The following is an 11,165-nucleotide window of genomic DNA, read 5'->3' on the forward strand; positions in this document are numbered from 1 at the left end:
ATTGACAAAACCAATCCAGGATGGAGGGAAAGAAGAAAATGCCCAGCAGCAAGTATTCCTGAAGCGCCCAAACTCCACACATGAAACTTTACCTTCATTATCGAGTAAAATTAGCCTCTGGGAGATGTTTCATCTGACGGCCTGCACATGATGATGTGGCCGACTTCAGGGGCTACATGTCCCTGTATCAGCAATTTCCCCTGCTGCTCTGTGCCTCTCCATCCCACGCTCCTTATTAACCACTATCACCTGATTTGAAGAACAATTTCAGTTGGTTTCCTAGACCTGTAATCAGAAGATTGAAAAAAAATGAATCCAGTAAAAGTGAAAGTCAGTGAGAGATCTCAGTACATTCTGACAGGATCCACCTCACGGTAGAGTGATAAAATGAATTCTTTAAAGTCTTCAGTATAGGTGAAAATGTGAGGCCTTGCGGGAAGGTTTTAGGGACAGATTTATGAAGTGAGATTTCGTAGACTTCAAGTAGAGAAATAATTTGCCAGTATCTTTTTCTTAAAAAATCAAATGCGAACATTTTCACACACAACTGATGGAATATCAATGGGAACATCTTTTCTGGAGGGCATTTGGTGACATATTAAAGTTCTTTAAATACATATACCCTTTGACATCTAATTTTATGCTTAAAAAGTTTCCTAACGAAATATTCAAAAGTACAGACCAAATAGATTTTACAATGGCAAAAAATTGAAAACAATTTAAGTATCCAACAGTAGTGGATTGCCTAAACAAATGGTGGTTTGCCCCTGTGAGTAATATTTTAAAAATAACATTTCAGATGAATTTCTTTAAAATAATGGAATACATATTATTTATTAGAAAATAATAAATCAAAAATACTGTGTAAGGAATGATACCAACCTTGATAGTAAATGTAACATACAGAGAAAAAACTGGAAGAATATATGCCACAATTTTATAGTGGAATTATGGATGTTTTAAAGTAATTTTAAAAAATACACTTACCTGAAATAAACATAGATAGAAAAAGGAACTTGTAAAAAAATAGTGACATATAGGAGAACATTTCTAACAGAGAGACTATTATTTAAACTAAGAGCTAAATATTTTAATCATTACACTTCTTTTATATATGTCTATATCTTTATACGTAGAATTTTAGTCATCTCTTTCACCAGCAGTTTCTCTATGTTAGTTTTTTGTTAATGATGTTTTATTTTCTCCAAAGATGTATACAAAATTTTATCTTTTCAGCCCTCAAATATTGATTTTGAGCATTATTTTGCAAAGAGTACTAAGTGGTTATTAGTTGAGATAGAGAATCTACAGCTCTTGACCATCTTTCCTTTCCCATCAGTATCAGCTTTCATCATACAATTTCCTCTTACCACTTTGGTCAAGAGGTGGGGCAGAAAATTTTGAGTTAGAATAACATTCGAAGACAATTTATTTCTGCCTTTCATGTTATAAACCCTTAGGGATCCAGGACCGGAAAGGCCAGCTTCTCCCTCATTTTGACATCAGCTTTCTCCACCTGCACCACTGCATAGCACAGATACAGGTAATATCCGCTTTTATTTTCTCAGATCTTTCTACCAGATTATCCTTAGTCTTACTAGTTCTAGAAATATGGCATTTAATTACAAATGACTTAGCATTATAACAGGAATGACAGGAAAGCATTCGCTACTGATTCTATTAGAGCTGCATTACTCTGAAGGAAATTGTAGTTCAGTATTAACAAAAAGTTATTTTCTCTTTCTCAATATGCTATGACTTTTGCTTTGTGTTATCAAAATAAAGAATAGAGATTTGAGGGGTTAATTACTTTTTACTTAAGTCTAACGATTTATATATTTTATCCATCTTGAATGACTCTATAGTGGAAAATACTTATTTTTCTTAGGAAATTAGCGAAAATGTGACTGGGTTAGAAAATTTTGTAAATTAAAAAAATTTAGAAAAGAATATGGTTACATGTGCAATTTGTTTTTTCATATTTCTCGTTTCTTGGGTATCATCTTTTTATATTGACTAACATAAGAAGTAAATTTTAGGTATTTGCTATTTAATTATTCTTTTCTATATTGACATTTATTAATAAGTTGAATCTTTTATGGACATTAATGACTGCCTGTTGACAACTTTTATTTTCATTTAGGCTTCTCTGGCAATATAATATACTGGAAGATTATTTCTAAAATTTTAATGTACATGGAATAATTTGAGATTAAAAATACATCTGTCTGGGCTCCAACTGAAGTGATTTTTATTTAGTACATCTTGCAAAAGGCACTGAATCTGGAATGTTAACCAATTTGCAATATTAACCCTCAAATAATTCTTTTGTAGAGGGTATGTGTGATACATTTTGGGAAACACTCTGGTAGAGTCAAGTATGGTTGAAAAGAATGCAAGAACTTTGTTATATTTATATATATGTTAGAATACATGTAAGTTTTTAAAAGCCAAGCTATTTTTATTTTTTCAGAATTTAGATTTTTTGTTGAACTGATAGTTTTAAAGTGTTTCAGTGATTTACGGTGGTATCAATTTTGCCCAACATTTGTATATGTATTTTGAATATTTTGAGCAAAATTGGCTGGATGAATAGAACAATAATCTATTGGTAGATTTTTTTTTCTCATCATTTCTCTATTTTCTAATTATTATGACTGTGATCACTAGAAGTATAAATGACTTTAACAAAAATGTTGAAAGATTTTTCATTTCTTCTATAAATGAGGCTCACTCTACATGCTTTAGGCACTTAGTTAATAAACACACACCAACAGACACAGACAGACACACACACATCTCTCAGCATCAAATCCTGGTGTGTTCCTATTGGCTGACATTTTAATTTTTCTTTCAACAGAAGCCATCCTGTTGCAGGATTTGAATGCAAAACTTATCTTCTTACTCTAAAGATGAATGATCAGGGAGAGGTTTATTCAACCCTGAGATTTTTGCAGTCTCCTTCAGAGTCACAGAATAGATTAAGGCCTGATGATACTCAAAGGCCTGGGAAAACTGATGACAAAGGTATGCATTTTAAGCATCTACATTCACCTGTTTCTTATGGATTGTCAAACTTTTGACATTTGAAAAAAGATTCCTATCTGTACTTCTGGTTTTTGGCTGGTAATAAGAAACTATAATGGGATAGAGTAGTGGAAGTATTTTTTTTAAGTTATGAGGATGGAGAAATGAGTGAATTCTTTTAAATTTGAGAAGCTATTAGAATGTTTTTATTTAAATCTAGTCAAGAAGAATTTGTGAGGCCTTGATAATAAAGGACAGACTAGAGTCTGAAGAAAACCTTACGTTTTCTTAGAGACTTAAAAGTATAAGAGAGTGTGTAAGAAATGAAAAATCAATGTTAAAACAACATTTTTATGCAGATAGAAGATATTTTATATGCCTTAAGTATTTACCAAATCTTAATGGCAATGATGCAGAAACAATGTTTGAATCAAAAGGGCATTCTAATTTTTCTATTGCTCTCTCTCCCTTCAAATATGATCATTGTTAACCTCTACAATGAGAATAACTTTTACTGCTTTAATATAATCAGAGATAGAACTTTCAGACACTGAGGATCTCAAAAGCAAAAGGCTATAGTATTGTTTAGAGAAAAATAGAATTGATGAAAAAGGAAGAAAAGTTGATTTCTAGAAACTCCCTCAAAGATGGAGCCATCCATATTTGCAGCTTCAGAATATCCACTATTTGACTACTAATTTCTTAGCATTATTGACTGCTTTTTCCTTTCTCTTCATGATTAGTTGTGATCACAGGAAGGAGCACACATGCTAGCTTAGATTTTACTACATGTTTTGTGTCTACTGCTATTGGTGCTTTTATGCGGGATGGACTTTTTAAATCCTATAGAACTTTTCCTGTGTGGGGGATTTCTACAATGCATGCATGTAACTTCCAGATTACACATTTAAATATACTTCTGTGATATATTTTTGTCAAAGTTTTAGAGAAGATTGTCTCTTTGTTTCAAATGGTTTCTCAGGTCAAGATTAGTAGTGAGCCGAGCTCTTCCCCTGGTGATTATTTTCCTTATTTTTGTATTTAAAGAGTTTTCAGTGCCCTGGTGTCTCATTGCAGTGACTCTTGGGATCCTCTGTTTATTTCTTCTGATGATAGTCACAGTGTTGGTGACAAAGAGTGAGTAGTAAAATACAGCTTTCTTGTCTGAGTAGCAGCAGTAACCCCTGATTGTGCAGATATTAACCATGCTCCATCCATTGTTCCCCGTCTGTAATCAGAGAGTGTCCCAGGTGGCTTTGGCCTTTGTTGGTGATTTTTTTCTGGGCATATCACAGTGTCATTTTTAATGTACTTAACCTTGACCCTGAATCTGTGATGAGCTGTCTCACTGTGTATAATACATGGTAATATTCCTTCTCATAGAGGATTTAGTAATACATGTATTCTGCCATTTGGGTTTGATTATTGTGAATCTGAGATAAACATTCTTTGAGGGACAACTGTTCAAAAGAAATTATGGCTTTCTCTTGACATTTCTCAAAGTATGTAATGACGAAATGGTTTAGTAAAACAATCTACACATGCTGTTACATAATATTAAATTTAAGCTTTATCTTTTGTTTGAATTCCTCATATCTTTAGAGAAAAATCACTGATATTTTATATTCAGATAAAATTACATATCTGGATCTTACTCTCTCTTCTGCTGCGGATATTCTATCTGCTCCAATAATAATTGTGCTATCCCTTCATGTTTCTTAGTTCAGATTTTCATATGCAGAAGATATGTGGTTAAATGTTGGCAAATTGACTTTTACTTTCATGCTTATTTATAAATGATGTGTTATTAAAAATGAACTAAACTGAGAAATAAGGTGTCACCTTCATAATTTTATTCAGATATTTTATTTTATTTATCCTACACTTAAGTTGCTAATGGTGAGAAATTTATGTTTCCCTTTTTATGGTCAGTTTGTTGAGGTATTACTTTCTAAATGTCAAATGAGTAATTAAAGTAATAACTAATTAAAGTAATGATTAATGGTTGTCAGAGTAAAATTTTTTCCTTTGTCTTAAATTTCAATATTTAACTATTATGAGTACTTATTTGTATTATATGTATGCTATTTTAGTCTTTCAGTGTGTTCAAGAAAAACATGAACAGCAGGAAATTCTAAGAAACTGTAGTGAAAAGTACATCATGCAAAATGATAACTACTTAAAAGAGCAGCTTTTGACAAATAAGACTTTAAAATATGACAGTCTCAAAAAAGACAGCTTTCTGCAGAAAAAGGAACTGGATTCACTCCTCATGCTAAAGAGCAGATGTCATAGAGAAAATGAGATCGTTTTAAAATTTTTGCAAAATACAGGTACGAAGGAAATCTTGAAAGAAAGATTGCATGATTTTACATTATTTCTTCCCCTCCATAATCCTTGAAGCCTAATAAACAGGCTTATGATATGTATTAGTGATCTCTGAGGTCTACTGGGCAACTTTTATTCTGTGCCTTATAGATGTAGTGTGGGTATCTTGGAGGTTTGCTTGTTTCAAATACGGAATTGGGACTCCAGGATCCATGTTTGGATTAGTAAAAGCCTATAGTTCCCAAAACTCATTGGCACGTCTTACATTATTACTGCTCCCAAAAGGTGAACTAGTATGTAAACTCCCCTGAAAATTCTGATCATTTCGGTCCTGTGAGCAAATTAAAGACTTCCACTTTTTGCTGACATAGAATATGGAGGTTTTCAGTTAAAATATATTTGCACTAAAATGGGCACAAGGACTTTTATTTGGATGCTGTTATAAAGATAATTGTGTGTGTCATGCACGTATGTGTGTTTCCATTCTGCCTTGATTTCACATATTTGGTCTATTTGTGATCAATATGTACTCCCTCCTGCACATCTACAAGATTTGCCATAGTGTTAATGTTTGTGCAACTCTGTGTGATGATACCATTACAAGCATCTAAGGTATAAAAATATTAAATCTCATACAGTAAACTCTATTATCTTGCATAATGATGGAATTAATTGACCTGGTTAATCAACAATTACTAAATATTTGTTTAGGATTTAGAGTTTACAAAGAACTTTTGTATATTTAATCTCATTTAGGCACGGTAATTAGTAGAAATTTACCATCTCCATTTTTAAAGGTTGAGTAATATTTTAAAAATTTAGTATGGTATAAAATATATGAGGAAAAGAAAAAGTTAAAAAAAATTTTTCTTTTATTTAGAAAACATTCTAAAATCTTTTTTAAAAACTTAATTCAGTTTTATTATTTTTAGACAATTTTATTATTATTGATATACAAAAATGCATATTTTTAATGTTTTCAATTTGATGAATTTGGACAGAACTGAAACCATCACCACAATCAGAGTAATAGATATATCCATCATCTCCAAAAGTTTCCTCATGTCTTTTTATTTATTTATGTATTTGCGGTCACAACATGAGATCTACCCTCTTAATAAGTTTTTAAGTGTACGATACAGTATCATTAACTATTGGCACTACGCTGTACAGCAGATCTCTAGAACCTAGGCATCTTGTATGACTGAAACTTTATGCCATTGAACAACTCTTCATTTCCACTTCCCTCCAACCCTGGGCAACCACCATTATATGCTTCTGTGAGTTTAACTATTTTAGATCCCTCATATAATTGGAATAATAAAGTATTAGTTCTTCTGTGACTGGCTTATTTCACTTAGCATTATGTCCTCAAGGTTCATCCATGTTGTCATATACAGAAGGACTTACTTCTTTTAAAAGCTGAATAATATTCTGTTTTTTGTATATAACACATTTTCCTTAGCCATTCATCCATCAATGGACATTTAGGTTGTTTCCATAGCTTGGCTATTGTGAATAATGCTGCATTGGACATGGGAGTGAAGGTATCTCTTGTATTCTAGAATCTTGATGAACCTCGTATTATCATTATTGATTGCTATTGGGATTTTATTTAGTTATGGAGGGCTGAGAAACATATTGCTCTGGTTAGCAGAATACCAGATGACAAGAAGTTTGATGATTCACCTAATATATTGTAGGCAAATTCTCTGAAGACCACTGGTCCTGTTGTGGAGTAAACTGTTATTATTTTACCATGCAGAAGAAAGACTGGAAGGGATGTAAACAAACTTGTCAACATTGTAGATCATCTTTTTTGAAGATAGATGACAAAGATGAACTGGTATTTTACATTCACTTTTATTCTCTTGGACTCTGTCTCTCAATGTTGGACCTAAGATATTGAAGACAGACTGGAGTCCAGAATGAGAGACCTTAGCTAGTCTTTGTGTGTCTGTTGTGTGAGCAAAATGGTATAGTTAAGAGGCTCCCAGGAAACACTCCCTGCTAGTGGTCATATAATTCTGCTACTTACTAAATATTCAATACATGTTATCTATCGTGATGACCATTATTATTAAGGATGCTGTTTGCGTCTTTGCAAATCATCTCCCTATGAGTGGTTATACCGCAGACTCCTTAGAAAGGGAGATGGATGACCTCTAGTATTTATTTAACCTCTCTGAGCCTATCTTCAAAATGGAGATAATAATGAGGAACATAAAAGTGATAACAGCTTTACCAATTTGCCTCAATAGTGATTTTCATTGCATTTGTAGGTAACACTCACTTAACATTGTTATATATTATCTCAAGATGTGTATCTTTAAAACAGAATTGTAAAAAGAGAAAATATAGTGACATATTGTAACAATATTGAATGATAGTGATAATAATATTGAATATAACAATATTGAATTTTTAAAAAATTGTGTTTAAAATTTTTAAAAAGTGTTACTAATAAAAGTTATCCAAATACTCAAAACATGTTTTTATAGAGATATGTTTGCAAAGATTAGCCTGAAACCTTTATTCATTGTTTAGGAAAACAACAGAAAATATATATGCAAATCTAATGAATGTTTAAAATCATAGCATAAAAGAATTCATGATATCAAGTTATGAAATAATTTCATATGATAATTTCATATCAAGTGTAAAACAGTCACATTTAAACTTATATTTTAAAATATATTTAGTCATTTAGTCAGACATTATGTAATATGTCACTTGGATATATTACATTTTAGACATAGTAAATACTTTCAAATACTTCACCCATTCCAGCTGTGGAACTATAGCAAGGCTTCCTCTTATGGGGCTTAAGATTTTACTGCACCCCTATCATACACACACCTTTTTATTTTAATAGATTTGTTCTGAGGACTCCTTTCTTCACTTAAGATTAAGTGATGATCAATTTTCTACATCCTAAGTATTCTCCTGGCGTGTGATTTTGGATAGTTTCATAAAGCATTATAAAAATATTTAACAACTTTCCTGTTGGTAGATATTTGGATTTGAAACTTTCCATGTTTTAAATAATCTGTGATACTGACAGCCATTTTTTTAACATAAATGAATAATATATTAATACGAGGGGGAAATGACTTTGGGAAATGGAAAGGCAGGGATCTAGGGAAGAGAGGTTTTTCTAGTGAGAACGGATGAAGGATGATGTGGAGAGTAGCAGAGTACTGACCATAGAAACAGCCGGCCCCTTGACCTGTGCTTGTTCTCACTCATCACACAGATGGGAATTTAGTCACTTAATATGTTTTGTTTCTATTATAGGCCTTCATTCAATCTCAGATTTATGAAAATAATTACTGGATTGGATTATCATATGATAAAAGGGAAAGTAAGTGGAAATGGATTGATAATGGCACATCTCCTGGAATGTAAGTGTCTGGAATGCAGTCAAACAATAACACTGGTGTGGGGGGGTGAAAAGATTGTGTCTAAAGAGAGTCTCTTCTCATTTCACACAGTTTAACTCATTTTTAAGCAGGAGTCTTTAGTAACAATTAGAACAATGAGTAAGAGTGTTTTAGGAAGTATAGGTAGAAAAGGAAGAGAAGGCCATAAAGAGTTATTAATAATAATTTTAAAAGTATCATGCTAAACACATGCCCAGAAATATGTATTATGAGGTACATAAAATGAAACAAAATCATAAAGGAAGGTGGGTGGTACGAACTGATTGGACCATCCTATAAGTCAGCCATAATGATCCCTCCCACAACCACAAATGAGTATCCTGAGTATCCAAAAAATTTATTTCGAGTTACTTTATATGATTAGTTTATACACACATAGCATATAAAACATGTAATATATATGTATATACACCTTCACTATAGACCTTCTATTTTGAAGTACATTATTAGTAAACTCTTGGGTTTACATTTAGTTCTAATCTGGTTAAACTATTCACTGACTTTTAAAAAATCTTAATTATTATAATTTTAAGTGTGGGTTCTGCAAGTATTGTAATTCTGGACTGCAAACCTGCAAAAGATGTCATGCAGAGGGAATTACCTTGATGTAATCATGTTCTTCAAGCACACTCCCAGGCAGACTATTCCAGAGGTCACAGAACAGAAGGGCTTACAGGCCCAATTAAGATCGTCAAATCACAGTTGGTTAAACCAGAGTAAAACCCATAGCACAGTGCAAAGGGAAAGAGAGGATAAGTTGTTGCACTCGGGATAAGGTGCAGGGTGAAAGGATCACCTGAATCTTGGGTTATGCAGTCTTCATATGACATAATCCTCCCCTGATGATGATATGGGGCCATCTTGTGGTGTGAGTAAGGGGACCCAACAGACAAAGTTTTTGTGGCCAGCACACGTGTTTTTCTACAGGGAAGATTCTGTCTTACAGGAATGTGTAAGCCTGGCCACAGCTGTACGTTTCCAGTTAACCTGATGAGCAGCTGTGGATTCAATCTGTGTTTCTTGGGCAGAGACCAGAATGGGAATCACCAATGGGTGGTGAATTTAAGACCTCATGAATGTTGAGTGTGTATGAGCCTCATGTATATTTTGTGTATGTTTAGTGTCTATTTGATCCCTTCTTTTTTTGTCTATGTTTAATGCACACATACTTTATTTACGGTATCTATATCTAACACCTCATATGTTACTAATTTTACCTGTTCACACCTAACACATCTTGTGAGTTCTACCTGTGCCTTACAAGCTACTTGGCTTCATTTATCTTCCTTACCTGTTTCTTTATTTTCCTGTAGCAGATTTGAACTTTCTTAAGTAATACAGCAAATGCAAACATATGAGGGATGCTTTTTGATTTTGAATTCTTAAGTTGGATTATCAGTTTTCTTTTCTGCTTAGATCCAAGGTTCAAGACAATTCTAGGTGGTTTATACTGAACGTATATCCCTTTGGGTTCTCAGTCCTACGTAGCTTATCTTCTACTTAGAATCTCCATCTTGAGTGGAATTCATTTCAGCCTACTACATCCATTAAGGGAAAAACTATCTTCAGTGCTTCACTTGTTCTCTGCAGTGAGTTTACTTTACTTCATATTCAGCCTGAGTATGAATCTGCTTCTTATCAGTTTATGATGTTACTCAAGAAGGCTTAACATTTTTTATTCAGTATTTTAAATTGTTTTTAAAGAACTCACTTAATCAACCATTTTACTAAAATAGAAGTCATGCTTTAGATATTTTTCAAAGAATTGTCATTAGCTAATAACTCCTAGCTATAGGGTGGGGGAGGAAAGGAGACAGAACACAAACAATCAATCTCATCTCTGACTATATTCCAATTCTTCCCTTTTCTTCTTACAATATATATACATGAGCCCTGGTTATCTATGTTACACATATTCAATTCCTCTCTCTCTCTCTCTTTTTTATTGTTTTTAGAGGCAGGATTTCACTTTGTCACCAGGCTGGAGTGCAGTGGCATGATCTCAGCTCACTGTAGCCCCGACCTCCTGGCTCAGTCTCCTGAGTAGCTAGGACTGCAGGCATGTGCCACCACACCCTGATAATCTGGTAATTTCTGTATTTTTTGTAGAGATGGGATCTCACTATGTTGCCCAGGCTGGTCTTGAACTCCTGGGCTCCAGTGATGAGCCCACTTCGCCCTTCCAAAGTGCTGGGGCTACAGGTGTGAGCCACTGTACCTGGCCACCTTCTTTTTAATCTCTCACTTTTATTGAAAAAAAATTAGCACAGGAAAGCAATATATCATAATTTCATTGCAATACTGCAAGGTACTTTTGCCTTCTGACCAAAAATTGTCAGTGTGGAATAAAATGGGAGATTGTGGGTG

The 11,165-nt window shown here is 33.3% G+C and overlaps 1 protein-coding gene across 2 annotated transcripts; it reads left to right on the forward strand.

Annotated features, from left to right (window-relative positions):
• The first annotated feature begins 1,460 nt into the window (after positions 1 to 1,460).
• On the forward strand, positions 1,461 to 11,156 carry LOC105499937 (killer cell lectin-like receptor 2). Of its 2 annotated transcripts, XM_071090136.1 has the most exons (6): positions 1,461 to 1,543; positions 2,861 to 3,027; positions 4,075 to 4,164; positions 5,121 to 5,360; positions 7,059 to 7,201; positions 8,653 to 11,156. In XM_071090136.1, the coding sequence occupies exons 2-6, from the start codon at positions 2,913 to 2,915 to the stop codon at positions 8,761 to 8,763; spliced, it is 699 nt and encodes a 232-aa protein (XP_070946237.1). In that variant the 5' UTR covers positions 1,461 to 1,543; positions 2,861 to 2,912; the 3' UTR covers positions 8,764 to 11,156. The 2 variants fall into 2 exon arrangements, with proteins under 2 accessions (XP_070946237.1, XP_070946238.1); XM_071090137.1 differs by lacking the exon at positions 4,075 to 4,164.
• The last annotated feature ends 9 nt before the right edge of the window (positions 11,157 to 11,165 follow it).

Source organism: Macaca nemestrina, unplaced genomic scaffold (genome assembly GCF_043159975.1).
Source record: "Macaca nemestrina isolate mMacNem1 unplaced genomic scaffold, mMacNem.hap1 Scaffold_592, whole genome shotgun sequence".
Taxonomy (NCBI): Eukaryota; Metazoa; Chordata; class Mammalia; order Primates; family Cercopithecidae; genus Macaca; species Macaca nemestrina.